Source organism: Abramis brama, assembly GCF_963993115.1.
Source record: "Abramis brama genome assembly, chromosome: 3".
Lineage (NCBI taxonomy): Eukaryota > Metazoa > Chordata > Actinopteri > Cypriniformes > Leuciscidae > Abramis > Abramis brama.
The window spans coordinates 5,369,400-5,390,618 of NC_139965.1; the positions used below are offsets into that span (position 1 = coordinate 5,369,400).

Here is a 21,219-nt window from a genome sequence, read left to right on the forward strand (position 1 = left end):
GGTGGAATGTCCCTTTAAGTGAATGCTCAAGTTTAATATACAATGATCATAATGCAAGGCAAGCACCGCATATATCTGACCTATTTTTAGCGGCATTCAGTATAGGATTTGACTGTTCATAGTAATGATATAAGTGTTATACATCATTTGACTGTGTTAAGTGTCTACTTTGTGTGTACACCGTTGTGCTTTTCGCAAAAAAAAAAAAGCGAGTTCTGCCGTCTTTCTGTCAGTGAAGTCCATTCTGAAACGCATCCGAAAATGAACTGTAACTCAGTGAATGCTTGCCACACTTTCACGAGAGACATGTCTTTATAAAGCTTGTCTTATTTTAAATGAATTTAAATTCCTAAAAAAAATAAATATTCTCAGTTTATGTAATCCGTTTGAAACCATGGAGATGTACAGTCTTTTCGTTGTCCCTTCATTATCTCTAATGAGCTGAGGCCGCCACACCCCGGCGCTATTCACATGGTACACAAGATACTTTATACTCAACTCTTAGTTGTGTACTAATTGTGTACTTACATTACATTAAATTTACTTGCCTTTATTTAGGATAAAGGTACAATATGTAAGAATTTTGTATCAAAATATCCAAAAACCACTTGCACAGTGTTATTTATTTATTTCAATTGTGTACTTACATTATCCTAAATGTTTCCAAGAATTAGTAAATTCAGAGAAATTCACAATTTTAAACAGTGCCCGTTTCTTGTCACTTGTCGCCTAGTCTCAGCCTCAGACGTCACGCCCACGGAACGTTGGCTAAACGTCTGATGCATATGGTACACTTAACTGGAAACACTTCAGGAATGTCGAAGTCGTCATCTGATTGGTTGAATTTTATCGGATTTCCGGGGGCACGAGTGTCGCGTTTATTTTCGGTCCGCCGGGAAACAAAGCGCAGACGTGTGGTTGCGGAAGAAAAACTGTTGTGTTTACATGAGTGACAATGAGCATTTATCAAGATCAGCTAAACGTAGGATTCTCAAAAGTATGCGGTTATACGTGCGCGAACAGATCAATGACTTACTGCTTGTTTTCTTCTCCTTCTTTGATTTTCTATGCTGACTGACTTGTTGCACGCCGGTCTGTTGTTGTGGGGACATTTCCACGCCCCGAAACGTGACGCTGAACGAAACAAACTGTAATTGGTTGTTTGACATGTCGGTCAAACGGCCTTATGGGCGGGCCTTGGCCAAAGAAAGCTGCTATGAATTCCAGACCTTCAGCCGTCAGTCTGAAGGTCTGGCTACGCGAGACTACTTGTCGCCTGTCAATGACGTAATATCCGCGTTATTCCTGGTTTCTGCTAGTACTGCCATAGTAACCATGGCAACAGACGTGGACAACTGCGTAATGTTTATCGCCACGCTCACGCTGTTGTTGTTTTGTTCAAACATTATTGACCATGGGGCAAACTTTGGGACAAAAGGAGAACTAAAACGAGGATCAATATCGGCATGTCGTTTCGTCTCATATAATAAACAAACTAACACATAGAATAACATTATAACTTTCAATACACTCAAATGCAAAATGCAGTTTAGTGTGATAGTGTAACATTAGACCAAGTGAAACAGCGCTGCGTTACCTCACAAGTTTAATTTGTCAAATAAACTGTCCTGTGTGAGTAGTGATTCAGCACTTGTGGGTAGTTCGGTAGAATGAAATATCCTCGTTCTTTAATATCCGCGGGACTCGTGTGCCGGTCTCTCATTAGCAATCGCGCCCTACGTCATACCACAGTCATGTTAAAAAACATGAATGTATTCACACATCCACAAACATTATTAGATCCATCAGCATGACGACAAGTTCCATGATTCCTCTTATCACTGCGTCATCAACCTACGCCTTTGTTATTGTTAGAGGTTAGCGACCCCTAGTGGCGAAAAAAAATACTTATTGTAGCTTTAAGAATAAACCATATTTCATTTTATTGAGACACATATAGATGCTCACAATCATATTTTAAACAAGTAATTAGTAAATATATGACTAGTGCAAAACACAGGAGTGAGGAGAAGAAAGAAGCCACACCACCAGAATAACAAGATCCCATGAAATCAACTGACGTGGCTTGTGCTTTGCTTTTATTTTAAACAGCCAATATACTTTGAGCCACATCCTCGAATCATGATCTTCTACTTTCTATTTAACAGCAAGTATATTTGACTGAACAGTCTGTGTTGAAAATAATGAGCCGTTTTTTCTGAAGAGAATAAATGCGAATTTAAAATGTAAATGTTTCTAAAAGCCACAGATGAAAACTCATGTTGATGTCATGGGGTCTTTAAAACATATAGTGCACATTAGTATTTTAAATACCCAAAGAACATTACATTGATATTAAAAAGACTCATATGATACTTTTAAATTACATAAATATATTTTTTTTGTACTGATATAAGCACATTATCTGATGATAATGACATATCCTTCAGTCCTAAGATCTGCTGCAGATGAAGTTGAGTTTGTCGTGTTCAGGACGGCTGATCCAGCGCTGATCTCCTCCAGACTGAACTGCTCCAGATCTCACTCCAGACACACAGTTCTCCTCTCCTGGAGCCCAGTTATGAAAGCACACGGTCTCTCCGCTCACCCAGTACCAGATGCCCAAAATACAGGAGTGACGTAAACCCAACCACACCGCCTCAGTAGACGCACGTTTAACCACATTCATCACACGACGCTGCATCTCGACTGAATGAACCGAGACCAGATCCGTATAATTCTGTCTGCAGTATCTCAGAGCTTCAGGCCACGTCAGAGTCTCTTTGATCAGAATCAGTTTATCTGGACACAAAACAAACCACAAGCAAAAACTAGAGAGAGACTGATCAAAAACAACATGCAGAACAAACACTGTGGAGGAATCTGTCATGTCAGACATGTAGCGTGAACTTTAAGAGATCTGGAGGTGATGGATGGATTGTGTGTGTTTGTGAGGATCTGCTCACCTTCATGACACACAAAAGGAAATTGTTTGTTGCAAGAGTCGGCATGCCATTTACCCAGAGCGTTCGGTCCGATCACTGTACAGTTTTTACGTTTTCCTATAATATCAGGTTCATTAGTATTCCAGTCTCTGAATGAGGAGTTACTCTGATCTGACCACTGCCATGGGTCTCTGACTCTGAACAGACCGATCCAGACATCATTAGATATGTGATTATCATTGATGAACTTCTTAACCTGTTGACTCTCATTCTGGTTCCTCACACTGACCAGATCAATGTGATTCTGTCTGCAGAAACTCTGAGCATCTCTCCAGTTCTTCTTCTGATTGACAAAGACGAGTCCTGTGTTCGCTTTAAGAAAAAAATAAAATAAAAAAAATCTGTTTGTTCTTTTCTTTATTTTTATGTTTTTCAGTAACATTTCTGAACATTACTATGATTTTAAAGCACTTCCTCTCGGAACACTTGATTAAGAGCCTGAAGAGAGAAACAGAGGAAACAGAGGAAGATGTTACACTGCACATCTTATTATTTAACATAATTCATATTTGATATGAAATATATATATATATATATAAACATTTAACATACATGTACTGTAGACTAGTAATTTATAAATTAATATAGTTACAGTGTATCTTGATGCTTGATTTTGTTTTGATGGACTATCATTACATGAGCTGGACTTTTTTTCAGAAAAATATTTTCTACACAGAAATTGACTCAACATTGAAAGTGTGACATTTATCCACAATCTGTTCTATATTCACTAACAATACATGAATTACATACAATAATTACATTATTATATTTTACAGTTACATTTACTCAAATTGTCATGCTGATAATATAATTTGTAAGGAAAAAATTGCAATTAATATGGAAGTATTTCCGAGGAAACTTAAAACACACACGCAAGCACACGCACGCACACACACACACACACATCAGGAGCAAGGACAGAAATGGAATGGACTTTATATATCAGGATAGGCAAAGCATAGAGTATGAAAACTGCACACCAAATTGCAGAGAAAAAAATATATAATTACATGAGTGAATCCGTTACATTGTTCCTCAGTCACTCCTGAAATTGCTGTGATTGACAGTGATAACCGTAGCGACGGACGGGACAAAACATTTGTCAAAATAAACCTGTGCATTTAGTGCTGTAGTGTAAATGCAGACTAATAGACCCACAGCAACATAGACCAGAAGAAGAAAACAAGTCTGTGTTGTCTGGGTAATTTTAGAAGCTTTTAAGATAATTTTTTTATCCATTTTTTTTTTCCCACATGTGTCCTTTAGCAATGTTTGAAAATCGGATTACATTTTTTTTTTAGTTATTAAGTATTTCATGCATTATTTACTAGCATTAATAATTTGTTATTAAAGCTATTTTATAATGAATCCAAAAGCAAAACATGAAAAGAAATGAAGCCTAGTGCAAGTTCTGCCAGGAAGACTCAATCGTACCTACCCCACCTTTAGTTTATAAGTTAATACTGTGTGTGTGTAACGACTGAGACAAATCAGACACAAGTATTTGTTACAGTTTAACAAATAATATTTAAAACTCACTCTGGGAACTGTGGTCCCATCCCCCCAACAAGGGCAAGAAGGTCTTAGTTACCAAGTTGGTTTTATCACGTGGTCGAGCCAGAGACAATGGGGAAGACAGAAACAGACTTTAAGGCTATGTTTACACGGAAACGATCTGAAGAGAAAACGCAAAAGTGGCGTTGCGTTATCACTTTTTATTCTAGACGAGCGTTATGGGCGGGAAATCTGCGTGCAATGTGAAGTACTGCCACACAACAACACCAAGTCCGCGCGCCTGCATACAACCTTCACTGTCTAGCAGACTTTTGCGTTTTTACCACAGACAGTAAAATAAATGGACACAGCGACCCCATTGGATTCAATGGAGAAAAGTGAAGTCAATTAGAAGCTCTTCTTCCTGATGGCTGAGCGACTGCGCAGACTCAAACTGAGCTTGACCACGTAGATGTGACGTGAGCAACCCGTCTGTCTTCTAGTAGCTGTGCCAAGAGAAATCTGAATCATTCCCTTCCGAAACTCGCAGAGACGGAGAGCGTGAGTAGGAGCTGTCCATGAGCTTGGAGCAGGAGCAACTTTTGCTAAGTTTTCTGATTAATTATTTTGTCATTTTGCCTCCACGTCCCCCCGATTGCCCGCAAGCTTCTCCTCCTGTTCATACGGTAATCTCTCTACTGTGCGACAGAGAGTCGCGTGGTTATGGCGCAATCGTTAGCCTATTTTTACAAAAACTGCTTCTACAGGGCCATAACGTAAGATACAAGGTAATGGAGCCTTTTATGCATTTTCGTGTTTCTTTAGAAATAAATAATGGACAAATGGAGTCTTTAAACGCCTCAGATGTAAAGTTATTCGCTGTCAAAGTGACACCAAAATGAATGGGAGTCAATGAAATGCTAACAGCAGGTGATGGTCCGCTAATCAATGGCGGCTCCCGGGGAAGCTTCAATTTTTTTCCGAATGATTGCCCCCCTGGTTTTTACCCTTTAGACGGGAACGCGACGGTGGAGCGTTTTTAAGATTTCCACTCTGGAGGGTGGTTTCACTTGTTTGCGTTTTTAAGCCCCAAAAACGCCGTCGCCGTCTAAACGAAAAGCACATCTGATAAAATATTTGTACCTTTTCACCCACGATTATTATTATTTTTTTGATACTGTGTATTTTATGATAGAACCAACGGTCAATGTAACCTCACCTATACCATGTTTGGTCTCTATAAATTGGTACTTTGAAGATTGAAATGATTGTGTACATGCCGATAGCTGCGCAACATATTAGTATTACAAGAATCTTTCTTAGTTTCTTCATCAGTAACCAATCCAGCTGCCATTGCAAATGGTTGCTGATGAATAAACTTTGTTTAAGTACGTTTAAAACAAAGATTCATAAATCAACCACAGAGGAATCTTCCCGTTTGGAAAATCCACCCTTCTCATTGGTCAAGCAAACCCGGAGAGGTGGGGCCTTTCTCAGGCTTTATTAGAGACAAATCCACAGTGACCCTCTCTCTCTCTTCTTTTCTGGCCTCTACTGCTGCTTCTTCGGGTTGATGTCTGTGGGGACCCCCCACCCCAGGCTGTGACCACCGCCTGCTATCCTTTCACTCTCCCAAAGGAGTCAGACTGTATTTTCTTCAATCCAACTCAGAAGAAAACTGCAACCTTACCATCACTGAATGGGCAACGATCAACTCTTGGCTTCTCGGTACGTTCAGGGTGGCGTGCTGTCCAGCGTGGCCTCAGCAGGCCCCCGGGCTGCAGGCCTCGACTCACCACAGCCATGTGCTCATCCAGGAGAGAGAGGACTCTCTCAACCACAACAGCATCAAGGACAACCTCAGGAGTTCAATGTCTTCATTCAATGCAGCTTGTCCTCTCCGGCCCAGAGCCGGCAGGCCACGATCTGCACTCCAGCCATGAGAACAGAGTTGAACTAACCATGCAACTTCAACAACTTCAATGTTCAACCACTTCAAGAATTGTGTCCACTGCACAGACTATGCAAGTATCAATTTAATGAGGTGCTCTGAAAATGATGCTGATGGTTCTTTTCATAGTTAAATAGATCTTTTCCATAGTTCCATTTCCTGCTTCCGGTTCCATAACACTCACCATTTTACCTATGCATGTATGTATGTATGAATGTATGTAAGTTTGTTTAGTTTAGGTATGTTTGTGATTTAGTTCAGGGGTTTTCAAAGTGGGGGCCGCCAGGGGGGCCGCAGCAAGTTGAAAAAAAAAAGTTAAAAAACGTTAAAAAATAAATATTTGCTAATATGAGTATTGTTATGAAAAAACATTATAATAATTTGTTGCATAGCCTATCTGATATCTGATTGATCGGCTAATGACAAGAATTGGCCGATTTTCACATGATTTTCAGTCTGACATATGCCGATTCAAATGCACTCGGGCGCCGCATGAATAACATCGCGCAACATCAACATCACACATGCACACAGAACGCACATGTAGGAAACCTTGTGAATTACGGCCGTTTCAGATCGCGAGCGGCGCGTGAGCAGCGCGAATGTTTTTAGGCGTGCATGTTCAGTGAGTGCATTCACACCGCGAGCTGGAGCAGCGCGTGAGCGTTAAGCAGGAGCGTCGCATGAGCAGCAGTGAAGCGGAGGGTTTCGATGCCGAGTCTATTTTTGTAGCGCTGCTCACGCTCAGTTAAAGTGAAAGCACACTTTTGATGGACAAAATAAATATGATTTCACTCAAAAAAATGCACATAATTTGCATGTATAGTGTGTTTTAACAAGGAGTAGGCTATGTCAGAAAAGAAAATGAAGACAAAAATATTTATAGAGAATGTCCATTTAAACTTGTTTTTATTAACCAGTTTGGGTAAAAGTGGTGTTTTATTATATATATATATATATATATATATATATAAAATAAATATTTGTGTGTGCTGTAAAGTGGTTAGAAAAAATGAAATCAGAATCGGCTTAAATCTGTATCGGCAGGTCCAACTCAATGAAAAATCGGAATCTGCCTTGAAAATTGTAATCGGTGCATCTCATCTTTCTGATTGGCTGGTATCAAACACCATCACATAATCTGATGTTCACCTAGATGTTTTATTTATTTATTTCTACATGTGCTGTGCCGTAGTATTGTCGATGGGTTCAATACGGGGGGCCTTGGCTAGAACCTAGTGGTATTTGGGGGGCCTTGGCATGGAAAAGTTTGGGAACCCCTGATTTAGTTAATAAAACTTGTGCACAATATGTATTTGGTTCTGATTCTCTGCTTGCAGCAAAGTCTAGTTTAGATCTTGATCTTGTTACATGCTTTAATATGGCGTTATTTTCCAGTCAAATGTCGAGAGCGCATTATTGTAGCGCGAAAGTACATTAATATAATGCGCGAGCGCGAATCTCTCTGCTCGCGCGCGGAATATAAATGCGCGAGCGCGAATCTCTCTGCTCGCGCACGGAATATAATGTGCCGAGTGCGAATCTCTCTTGAAATTTTGCAAGGAACAATAATAGATCTGGGATTGTCCTCACACACAGTTATTTTGGGTTGAATTTTCTGCTTCCAGATTTCTCTTTGCTTTTTAAGGATGTACTGTTTGGTTTCTTTAATATACAAAAATTTAATTTAATTTAATGAGTATTTTATTATTAATCTATTATTGTTCCTTGCAAAATTTCACATTCACCGTAGTAAATTCACTCAGCAGAATCCCTTATTCATTGTTTTTAGAAGAGACGTCCAACAATACATCCAAAGCATTTCGTTATCTAAGAATCTTAAAGCTCTTAAGACAATAAACTTGTTTCAAACTTTTTTATTTATTTCATTACAGCTTTCTGTTCTGTTTCTTTATTTTTTATGAGCATATACAGGCTATATGTATGTATGTATGTATATATATATATGCTGCTTTGCTTTCTTTATTCCGTTGTATGTAATTTGTACATTTTTGCTATGTAAGTTATATTTTTGATACCTTGGCATTTATAAAAAAAAAAAAAAAAAAAGAAATTGAAGAGAAGAGTACTTAGGCATGCGCGAACGCACGGGACAAAGTCTAAGCACATACACGCTTACTTTAAGCAAAGACACGTTTTAAGTGCAGGCATATTCTCTGAGCGAGCCCAGGGAAAATTCTTACAAGAGCAACGTGTATCTGAGAGCACGTGCCCAGTTCTCGCGCGCGAGCAGAGAGATTCGCACTCAGCACATTATATTCCGTGCGCGAGCAGAGAGATTTGCGCTCACGCATTATATTCTGCGCGCGAGCAGAGAGATTCGCGCTCGCGCATTTATATTCCGCGCGCGAGCAGAGAGATTCGCGCTCGCGCATTATATTAATGTACTTTCGCGCTACAATAATGCGCTCTCGACATTTGACAGGAAAATAACGCCATACTTTAAGCGCTGTACATGCTAAGAAATAATGATTTTTCGGTGACCATGAAAGATACGCTTTTCTTAGAATAACTGAATAATCAAGAGTTCAGAGTTAAGAATTAAGAGTTTGTTGGACGAACTGATTAAATGATTGTAATATTAACTTAGCTACATCAAGTTAATCCAATTAATTGACCCAAATATTAATAATTAATCATAACAAGTTATGAGTTATTATTAATATTTCCCCTTTGAGCTAACTCGTTACATGTGTTAGTAGAAGATATTCTGGAGCCGTTATATATATATGGTGCATCTATAAATGAATGGTTGTAATTGTAAATAGCTGCACTCACTGTTGCAGATGAAATGACGAGTATCACTACATGACAAATCATGAAATTGTCCATTTCTCATCATAGCACACTCATCTCTGCCTTCAGGTTGTCCAGTAGCTCAGTAAATTATCAAGTACTCTCAGTTTTTTTTTTTTAGTTACTGGAACTCGTGTAACTGAACTATTCTAACTAAGCTTTTGCCAGTACAGCATACTATTCCTATATTTCACTTTACTTTTTTTTTTTTTTTTTTTTTAAGGCAATTGGTTTGCATGCTTTTAACTCTCTGATTATCTTCATTTGGGCCGACACTAGTTATCTTCAGACAATAACATTTAATTTTGTAACAGAATAATAGTTTTTTTCTTTTTTTTTTATAAATGTAATTTTACTTACTTGTTTATTAATATTTTTACTCAACATTTGTGCAGTTTTTGGAGGATTTATGATAAATTTAAAATTTCTATAAATAAATAAATATTTATTTAAATAGGCTTTTTACAAAAAACAGCATTTTATGTAAAATTCACTTTATAAAAGACCCATATTTCTAACTTTCATGGGGATAACATGGATAATTTTACATGGATTAGTGTAAATTTTTTGCCAATATTTTGTAAAATGTGGTTTTAAAAGTAAAAAATTATCATTTTAGCCACTAGATGGCTATAGAGCTCCACTATATGCTATTTGACTAACTGAAAGATATCTTTGCACAAGTTTTTCCAGTTGGATTCATATCTAAATATTGTGAAATCACAATTCTAACAATAAAAATGACTTTTTTGTCAAAGTTTAGCATTTTTTGTACTGAATATTATTTTTATTTTTTTCAATAATGTTACATTATGATTAGAATCAAACCTGAAAAAGATAAGTTGAATTTTTAGAGTTTATCATTTATTTCAATCTTCTTTTTTTTCATATAATTGTACAAATGTAATCTACACTTCAGTTACTAACTGTAACAGAACAGATATGTACAGTTAGATTATATATTGAGTACAAATACATGACATGAACATCAAAATGCAATGAACTTATGAACATAACAAATGAGGAAATAAAGGAGTAACTTTTGTCTCTTTCTCTCTACATCTCTCTCTCTCTCTGTGTGTGTGTGTGTGTGTGTGTGTGTGTGTGTGTGTGTGTGTGTGTGTGTGTGTGTGTGTGTGTGTGTGTGTGTGTGTGTGTGTGTGTGAGAGTGTTCACATTGTCGATGTGTCAGAGTCACCAAATTTATTTTTGTGGTGGTTCCGCATTTTGGACTATTTTATGTGACAAATTATTAGAGAGAAGTTTTTAAAGTCTCACAAATGTATTCCTCTGTGTGTGTGTGTGTGTGTGTGTGTGTGTGTGTGTGTGTGTGTGTGTGTGTGTGTGTGTGTGTGTGTGTGTGTGTGTGTGTGTGTGCGAGCATGATAATTTCACATTGTGGATGTTTTTTGCATTGTTGGAAGTGTGCCACTTTATTTCTGTCTATGTGTTCTGCGTTGTTTCTGATTTTGATGATGAATTTTGTATATTTACATTGCAGGGTCTCCAGGGACCCCGAAGACAACTAGTGTCACTATTTTTTTCACGCTAACATAATAACAGATATCATTTCAATTATTTTTTTTATTTTTTTTTTTTTTTTTTGTAGATCTAGAAAGTGTTGAGAGCTGTAGAAAGTTTCATACCATTTGGACAAAAATGTACAAGAATATTTTTTTTTTAATTTGAGCAAAAGTCATTTGCGGGTTAAAAAGACCCCGAAGAAAGTCTAACTAATTAGATTTTACAGTACAGTTTATGGTGTACCTTTTATAAATAAATGTTTATTGTGATTGTATGGAGCTGCACTTACTGTTGTTAGATGAATTGCAGATGAAAGTCAGGCTTTTACTACATGGCCAATCATGCCATTCTCCATTTCTCATCATAGCACACTCATCTCTGCCATCAGGTTGTCCAGGTCCCCAGTTCAGATAGAGCGCAGGTTCACCTGAAGACCACTGCCATTTATCAACATCCTTCCTCTTCAGCCCAATCCAGACACGTCCACCATTCACACTCTTGTTCAGCTCGTTCATGTCGTTCATGTTGTCAACGGTGGCCAGATCTGTGTAATTCTCTCTGCAGAATCTCTGAGCTTCAGTCCAGGTCTTCCTCACGTTTATAAAGTGATACTGACGCTGAACACATTCAGATACGGAGCAGAGAGCTGTGAAAGAGAGCGTTTGATTTAATGCTTTTCATAACAGGATCAAACCTGATGAAACTATAAACCATAAATAATACAACAAACACACTCACCAATGAGAAGAAGAATCAAATATAGAGTTTGGTCCATTTCTGAGGAAGAAACACATTGAAAAACTTGAAAACTGGATTCATTTTGAAGTAAAATATTTCATTTAGTATCTGAACAGCAGCATGAATTCACTGTACATAATCATCCAGACAATATTAACATCTGAAAGTGTAATTGTGTTTGAAGAATGAACATGTTCTTACTTTAGAGGTAGTGTGTTTCTGTCCTGAGTCTGATGTTTCTGTCTGCAGATTTACACTACGCTATTATTATATCTGCTCTCATCCCTCATTCAGCTCATCACGTCATTTGTGTATTTCTCTAAAACAAATTTTCATATTTTACTTCCTCTATATGTGTATTTGTCCTCCTTATTTGTGTTTGTCTTCCTCTGTTTCTCTATATTTGCATATTGTCTTTGTCAGTGTTAGTCTATATTAATATGAACCTTAATCAAAAAATGAAATGAACATTTACAATTTACATTTGAACATTCACAACTAAACAGCAGCTTTAATGATATTGCTGGACTGCATAACTCGTGTTTCATCCCTGTTCATCTTGACATAAATGGTCGTTCCATTCTTGCCATCTTTGCACTTCACCATTTGTCTAAGTGTGTAGCGGTGTGTTATCTATGACCCACCGCTGTGAATGCGCATGCAGACTGAGAAGAAGCAAAGTGTGTCACTGGCGGACGGAAAGAATGAGGAAAGCCCAAAAATGGTCATGGCAAGTGGATTCACAAAAATAAATGTTCACACCTGCTACACTTGCATGACATTTTTTTCTTGTATTTGGCCCGAGTGTTCAAGTGGGCATGAAGACCGCAAGTGTGTGTAGAACTTCTGATAATCCGATGGGACACACTTACAGTGTTGTAAAAATGCAAGTGTTTACAGAGCTTTATTTTGATTCTCAAAGCTTTGCATTTTTAAATAAACCTCTATAGTGTCTGTACAGCAGTGCTTATGTAACACAATTTACAAGTAATGATGGTGATTTTAATTAAAGCTGCAGTCCGCAGTTTTTCCTCTTTGTCGCCATCTCTGTTCAAAATCTGCAATTGCAGTTATTCACGGAATTATCAACTTTACGCGTGTTGTGCCTCGGCACGGCACAGAGCGGATGAATCCAGTGTTTTGAGGAGAACGTGCGGCTGTCAGTCACTGCGCTGGTGGTGTGGAGACTGTCATTCAGAATCACAGATTCTACTTTTTGGAAAATGTTTTCACTGGAAAATGTCGTCTAAACAAGTAACATCCACTTTTGTTCTGACCAACTAAGGGGAAAAAAGCATTGCAGTAAATCACGCTGATTAAATCTAACGATCGCTTATCATATCACGTCAAACCGTGCAAATTATACTTTGTTCTCAAATTGTTAATGTTAACAACATCAGCATTACGTGACTACATTTAATGCCCTTCCGATATGTATCCTTGTTTTCGCATGGGCCAGTTGCAGTCCCTTTTTTTCTCCCAAGTCCAAAGTCTTTCGCGTTTTACAACGGGTGAATCTCCAGTTGTCACTGGTGATTGTCGTTTGAATCTTTCTGGATCAGCCATCAAATTGACCCTTCGCTAAGCCCCGCCCTCCTTAGTTACTGTTGCTACGCCTGTCAAGCTTTTGCGCCTGGCACGTCTATTACAGTATGTATGCACTGGTTTCAGACATTCCTAAGGAGATAATTAGTCATTTTTGGCAAACAGGTGAAAATATGAGAGTGCAATACTGCAGTATGCATTCGAGGGCTATATCCACGACATAATATGCAAACGATTAGAGAATAATTTCATCAAAATTGAAGTTAAAGCATAACGTTAGGTCCCAGCGCAAGCAGCAACCGCCTCATATGCTGACCATTCAAATGGGAAACACACAAATTTGAGGAACAGCTATATGCATGCCCAGCAGGGTAAGTGAAATTTGAAAATATTCTAATATTTATAAAACAAACAGCTTATCCATATGTATTGTGGAATAAACACAAGACATTAGCCTGACCACTTTGCAATGATAACATTCTCCCGCTTATATTTTTAGCGCGCCAGGCTAACGTTACTGCTCACACGTCGGACTAACTTACTGTTATGAACTGATTAAGTTTGCATACCAACCTTTTCCTTGGAGATCTCCGGCAAGCCCCGTGATGTTCCCTCCTTTTACTAACTACAGTACCTTTTACTTTTACTAGAACTAACGGGAGAGTCGCGATCGGATTGGGGTAACGGTTTGGCCGTCGATTAACAAAATGTTGAAATATATTTTTAAGTAACGTTAAGTTATGTCAGTGAGCCTCCGTCTTGCCTTTAATCACACTGCTTGATCCACGAGCTGGACAATAACTTTATTCTAGAGCTGCTATAAAGCCAAAACAGTTTACTTTTAATTTCCTATTATCAATGTAAAGCTGCTTTGGAACAATCTACATTGTTAAAAGCGCTATATAAATGAAGATGACGCCTGGCATTTCTCCCCTTGGGTTTTAGGTTTCGGGAAGGGAACAAAATCCACCACCCCGTCCAAACTTTTAGGATACCGGGTATCAGATTTGCACAATCCATACGCACAACGCTTCGGCATGTTTCCCTCGCTCGAAAGCTTGCCAGACCTCCCGCGCCTAGTTACGGTTGCTAAGCCACGATTGGCCTGTGGCGGTTTTCGGGCGTGGCTTAGCGAAGGGTCAATTGATAAGTTTAATTATATCAAGTGCTGTGAGAAAAGGCTATAAATCTCCACCTCCAGCATCCTCACATTCATAGCCTACTAGCCGAGACTCTTCTTTACTGCAGCTTTAAGTGATAAAAAGCATTTGCAAATGTTGTACAAATTACAAAATACACATACTCATGTTTGCACCAGTAAAATGTGCTCACTTATAGCCTGTTGCGTGCACATACTCTCTAGTGGCCAAGTGTGGGTATTTGGACAGACCCCATGTTTGAGTTTCTCTGTTTTGGGCCACTTTTATCTGTTGCTGTTTGAACTGAACAGAGAAGGGTTGAGTTCAGTAGTGAAGACTGGTGATACTGGTTACTGAGAGCCTTTAAAAACCCATGTTTGAGGCTCCAGTCAAAGAGAAAGAAACGTGTGAGATGAAGGAGTGAGTTTGTGGCTTGATGGTTTGAAGCATTAAAAAATACATAATGAAGAGTAAAGGAAGACAATTGTTTTGTTTTTTTCCTGTGGAAAAAAGGTATAAACTGTTTTGCTCATATTTATAGGCTTCTTCTTTTTCCTCTTCTGAGAGCCGAGATCGCTGGTGTTGAGGAGGAGATCACGGCAGACATTCACAACAGAGACGAGATAAAGACATGAAAGTGCTCATATCATGCTTTCATTCCCCTGAAGTCCATCTCTAATGTTAGTAAAGATTATTAGACTCATTATCCCACTGAAATTATATCATCATCTTCTGCTGTTTCAGAATAAACGTCTTTATTTCCTCCGTCTAAATACTTGATTGTGATTGGCTGGAATGTGTTCATTAAAACGTTACATTTTTAAGAATTAGTCTTATTTAGAAAATTCTTATTGTGTTTTGTGTCATACTCCTGCTGTTCTTAGTCTATAGAACATGAACACATTTGCATGTAAACACATCCTCATCACTCATTTGTTTAGGTCCACATTTAGACGTTCAATATTTGCATCTCTGACGTGAAACAGAAGCAGAAACAGTGTGTTATTGTTCTAGATATATTCCATTGTCTCGTTCTTTCTAGAGATGTTCCGATACCCTTTTTTCCTCCCCGATACCGATTCCGATACCTGGACTCAGGGTATCGGCCGATACCGAGTACTAATCCGATACCTGGGTGTGTATCTATACAGCTGCAATTCATACTAGCCCTGTATGAATTGATAGAATTATTTTATAAAAGGTATTTTAGTTTTACAATATAACTGTATAAAAAAGTGCAACAAATAAATCTAGGAATCTAAAAAATGATATATGAATAATAGGGGTGTAACGGTCCACAAAATTCACGGTTCGGTTCGATACCATACACTGGTGTCACGGTTCGGTACGTTTTCAATACAGCAAAAAGAAAGAAATGCCAGAGAAATTTCCTTGATTTACATTTTTTATTTTTTTATTAACATCATAAAGTATGATCATTTTTTACTTTGAGCAATGATGGAGCTATAATTGACATATAAAACAAAAACAGCTCCTTATAAAAAAAATGAAATGTAATATTGTAGTAGTTAAGTTATAAACAAAGGTTTATTTTATTTCAGATTAACATTTGAGGGCAGCAATTGTATTCATAATGTCAAAATAAAACCAACGTAACGTTACTTGAAAGCACAATGTTCCTGATTTCCACGTCAGCGCTGTTTGATCCGTTAATAACGGAGAATGTGAATGCTTCTCACTAACGTAGATCTCGCAGCGATGTTATTACTTCAGTGGCGAATTCAAATGCTTTCTTCACTGGATCTCTTAGCGCTGTGTAGCAACAGTGTAACAGTTAGCTTGATCAAGATCGGCTCGCGCTGCATTGTTCCAAACTGTTTAATGGTCCGTGAAGCACAAAATAGCGAGTAGCGCAGTTTTGTTCCGTTTTCATTACGTTTGCCATTTGATGTTGGGCACCAGCGTCTCTTACATTATGCGTTTGCCGCGCGCCTGCATTTGAACATTTGTATTTTCATTTCTTCTTCGCTGCTCTAAACAGTGGTGGCAACAGCACAACTTCCTGCGTTGCCACAAGCAACCACTGTTTAGAGCAGCGAAGAAGAATTGATCTCCGATTTGCAGCGTAAAGCAAAGCTAGCGTGCATAACTAGGTATTGTTTAATAAAATGGTATCGGATCGGTACATGGGTAGATGTACTCGCCGATACCGATGCCAGAATTTTTATTGGTATCGGCGGCATTTCCGATACTAGTATCGGAATCGGAACAACCCTATTCGCCAGGGAACTCCCCTGACGACACGTCTCCTTCCCTGAACTCAGGGAACGAGGGTTACATACGTAACCGAGACGTTTTCTGCACAGAATTGAGGGTGGGTTTATCTATATTGTTTAAAAATTCAAAAATTTCAGAGTTAGATTCAGGGCTTTCAGAAGTATACAAATTTGAGAAGTAGTTTTTAAAAGTGTTATTAATTTCAATTGGATTAACTATTAAATCATTATTACTGTTCGAAATTTGAGGTATAAGTTGAGAGGCAGCTTTAGATTTTAACTGGTGGGCTAGAAGTCGACCTGCCTTTTCTCCATGTTCATAAATATAACCTTTAGAACGTGATAAATACCATTCAGTTTTATTTGTTGATAACAGATTGTATTGAACTTGATGGTTCAACCTCTCTTTATAAAGTTCAGGTGACGGAGATGTAGAGTTGAGGTAATCTACCCTTCTTATAGAATCAATTAGATCGTCCAGTTTTTGTTTACGTTTTTTATTGAGAGTTGAGATATATGAAATTATTTCTCCCCTAATAACTACTTTAAGTGTCTCCCACAATGTAGATGCTGTAATAGATTCGGACCTGTTATGTAATAGGAAATTGTCTATAGCTGTTGATACAAATGTACAAAACGCAGGATCTGATAACAAGGCCGTGTTTAGTCTCCACAAAGGCCGTTCGTTATACCTCAAATTGCAAATAAGGTCTAATTGCAAAGGAGCATGGTCTGATTCCACAATAGGTAGATATTCAATTTGTCCAACAGAAGGAAGGAGAGATTTATCAATAAAGAAGTAATCAATTCTTGAATAGGAGTGATGAACATGTGAAAAATAGGAATATTCTTTGCTGTGTGGAAACTGAAATCGCCAAGGATCAACCGCCCCTACTTGCTCTATAAATGTAGATAAGGCTTGGGCCATCTTAGAATGGGATAAAGATTTGGGATTAGAGCGGTCAAGGGACAGATCCATTACGCAGTTTATGTCACCACCAAAAATCATAAGATGGGAGTTTAGGTCTGGCAATAAAGAGACTAGCTTATTAATAAAACTCACATCATCCCAGTTAGGTGCATATACATTAACTAATACGACAGGAACATTATATAATATCCCAGAGACTATAACATATCTTCCCTGAGGATCTACAATAGAAGCAGAGGCAGTAAATTGGATGCTTTTGTGTATCAAAATGGCAGTTCCCCTTGCCTTAGAGTTAAAGTTAGAGTGGAAAACTTGCCCCACCCATGGTTTCCTAATTCTGAGATGATCGACAATGCGTAAGTGGGTTTCCTGTAAATATATTATTTCAGATTTTAATTTTTTTAAGTATGCAAAAATTCTGCCTCTTTTGATTGGGCTATTTAGGCCTTTGACATTCCAGCTAACAAATCTAACTTTCGACCCCCCATGGGATTTAGTTAAATCGGCCATATCAGACATGAACAAATATATATTTCCATTTATTCCGATTAGAAGTTAAGGTGAGGTCATCTTTAATCTCAATAATCAAATTTCTTATTTGACTACAATAATCTTTATCCTTTGAACGTTCCTCATTAAACTTCCAGTAATCTTTTCTAAAGGTATGTTTTATTGTTGGTGTCAAAATTAAAGAAATAAGGCAATAAGAAATGATCTGTCAATGGTGTGGCAGAAATGGAAACATTAGTGGCAAACTCAGAATGTTCCTCCTCAGTAATAAGCCAAAAGTCTATCCGTGACTTAGAGGATCTATTAGGTTTGACCCAGGAAAACAGAGTCTCATTAAGATGCTTTAACCTCCAGATGTCATTAAAGGGTTAGTTCACCCAAAAATGTAAATTCTGTCAGTAATTACTCACCCTCATGTTGTTCCAACCCTGTAAGACCTTCGTTCATCTTCAAATTAAGATACACAAATTAAGATATTTTTGATTAAATCTGAGAGCTGGATCACTCCTCCATAGGCTTCTAAGACATTATAACTTGCTGGCCCAGAAAATGCATTAAAGACATTGTTAATATAGTCCAAGTGACTACAGTGGCTCAATCTTAAGTTTATAAAGTGACGAGAATACTTTTTGTGCGCAAAAAAACAACAAAAATAACGACTTTATTCCACTATTCATTTCCTTCTCTCTGGGCCTTGAGTTGGTTCACGTAGTGTTTTAGCGTAGCGCGTCTGTGTAGACTTCTTTTTTTTTTACCACAAAAAAAAAAAAAAAGAGGTGCTGCTGACACTTAGAGAAAATGTTTTCACTGTTTAGTTGGAAGGTAAGTTTGTGATCAAGTATTGTCCCAAGGTATCTATATGATTCAACCCTTTCTATTGGCTGGTTGTTGACTAACAAAGTGGGAATGAAGGAAACATCCTTACGGAAGTCAACAACCAGGCCAAGACAGCTCTGCTTGCACCACTCTGCAAAAATGTCCATCTCAGTCTGTAACTCTTGTAGTGAATTAGTGGTGTCCATGATCACAGTGTTGTCAGAATATTTAATGTATATTATACCTGGGTTATTGCTCCTACAGTCATTAGTGTATAGTGTATACAGAACCGGTGAGATTACAGAGCCTTGCGGAGCTCCGGTGGATACTATCCTAGACGAACTGAGGTGACCGTTGACTCAGACCCTCTGGTGTCTATCTGTCAGAAAAGACAAGATCCATAGAATAAGGTGCGGGTTCACGCCCATTTGGAGCAATTTTTGTCCCATCAGGTGAGGTTGCACTGTATTAAAAGCACTCGAGAAATCCACAAATACCAGTCTAATGAATGACCTGGGCTTTTCAAGATAGGAATAAGTGCCATGTAGCAGTGTTAATATGGCATCATCCACACCTCTGTGCTGTTTGTATGCAAACTGAAGGGGGTCAGCGTACAAACTGACCTCCTGAAGCTGGGAAGGAATAAGCCTTTCAAAGCCTTTCATTACCAGAGATGTTAATGCCACAGCCCGGTAATCATTGTTGCAAGTGGGATTGCTCTTTTTGGCTATTGGGCAGATGACTGAGGATTTCCAGGTTGATGGAATTGAATGTTCTGAGAGAGAGCGACTGAACAGATAACAGAAGACACCTGCCAGCTGGCTGCAACAGGCCTTTAGTAACCAACCACAGATCTGATCAGGTCCTGGTGCTTTGTTAGGTTTCCTCCTGCCGCAACTCCAGATTTGCTTGGGCAGACATCATAGGAGTGCTCAGCTATTAGCTCCTTCCTCTCTTGTGAATAATCAAACGGGTCAAACCTGGAGTAGAATTGGTTAAGGTCCTCTGCCATGTTGCCATGAGTCTCTTGTCCCGGATAATGCTGAGTTGTTAATGGGGAGGCCAGCCAGTGTTTTAACGCCTCGCCAGGCATCCCTAGCTTTGCCTTCCCGAAAGAGTTTCTCAACTCTCTCCTTATATCTTTTCTTTGCTGATTTTTTTCTTTTTTTCAGTCTATTTTAGATGAGTTTGGACTCAATTCTGTTTCCTAAGTTGAATGCTATTTTCTTTTTTCATTAAGAGTGGTTTTCAGTGCTTTTGTAATCCAGGGTTTATTGTTAGAGAATACCTTTTGCGGGACAATCATATCCTCACAGAAGGTGATGTAACAATATTAGCTCAAAGGGGAAATATTAATAATAATCCAAGGTCAGTTAATTAGATTAACTTTGAGGTAAGCCAAATTAATATTACAATCAATTAATCAGTTCCAATGAACTCTTCGATTATTCATTTATTCCAGGAAAAATGTATCTTTCAGGGTCACTGAAAAATTATTAATTATTATGGATCCAGGGCCATGGGCCCCAGTGGTGGGGGAGGGGCCCCCAATGCGAGGAGTACAGTGGAGGCCAGCAGCACAAACACAAAAAGAGGGCTGATCTAGTGGAAAGGCCTTTTTAAAGCTTGACACAGGACAGCCCTATGCAGGCTGGTTCACCCAATGAGAAGGGTAGAATTTCTGGCGGGAGTTTCCTCTGTCACCAGGATTTACAAGCCTTTGTCTTAAGCGTGCTCACTCGGACTGGCATGCTGAATTGGTGTTTGATGACACAACTATGAAAGATTCTTGTAATACTAATAAGTTGCACAGCTATTGGCATATCATGTACACAATCATTTCGATCTTCAGAGTACCAATTTATCGAGACCAAACATGGTATAAGTGGGTTACATTGACCGTTGGTCCTGTAATAACTACATAGTGTCAAAGAGATCATAGTATCAACAGAATTATTAAAAGACAAAACACATAACAGTAAATCATTCTCAAAATGTTCTGGAATGCATGTTAATTTCATGTTAGTCAATTCATCAATAAATGAATGCAGGAGAGTCTGTTTAGCAGATTGTTTGTCTTTCCATGGTCTTTCTCTTGCATTTGGCCACATTCTTTAACACCCTTAAAACCTTATCTGATCGTAAAAACTCTCTGTGTTCCCTGTAACAAGACACCGTCCTGCCAGTGTGTTAGCCTCATTTGGGATGTTAGTTTTTGGTGAAGGTTTCACAGTGAGTTTGCTGGATTATTCATTAAATAAATGAATAATTTGTGTGTGTCCGATTGGTCCAGACGCTACAGTGATATAGTGGGTAACCACTTCAGTGGCTTCCTCAAGCCATGTAGAGACTCAACCGCATTATCATCCCACCTTTTCACCAGCTTCTTGGTCACTGTTGCGGCGATCTGCCGGGAGGTGTGTCTGCGTGCGGGTGCATGTGACAGCGGCCTTGCTTCTACATGCGCGTAACAGCGAGCGTGCAGCGCCGCAGCGCGCCTCAGCAGGTG

The 21,219-nt window shown here is 38.6% G+C and overlaps 1 protein-coding gene across 1 annotated transcript; it reads right to left on the reverse strand.

The window, feature by feature from the left end:
- Positions 1–1,915: 1,915 nt before the first annotated feature.
- On the reverse strand, positions 1,916–11,569 carry LOC311079207 (C-type mannose receptor 2-like; the record flags this gene model as incomplete). The annotated part of the gene is made up of 4 exons (XM_084108422.1): positions 1,916–2,802; positions 2,967–3,308; positions 11,084–11,440; positions 11,533–11,569. 4 exons carry the CDS (start codon positions 11,567–11,569, stop codon positions 2,453–2,455), a joined length of 1,086 nt encoding a protein of 361 aa, XP_083964548.1. The 3' UTR covers positions 1,916–2,452.
- Positions 11,570–21,219: the final 9,650 nt, after the last annotated feature.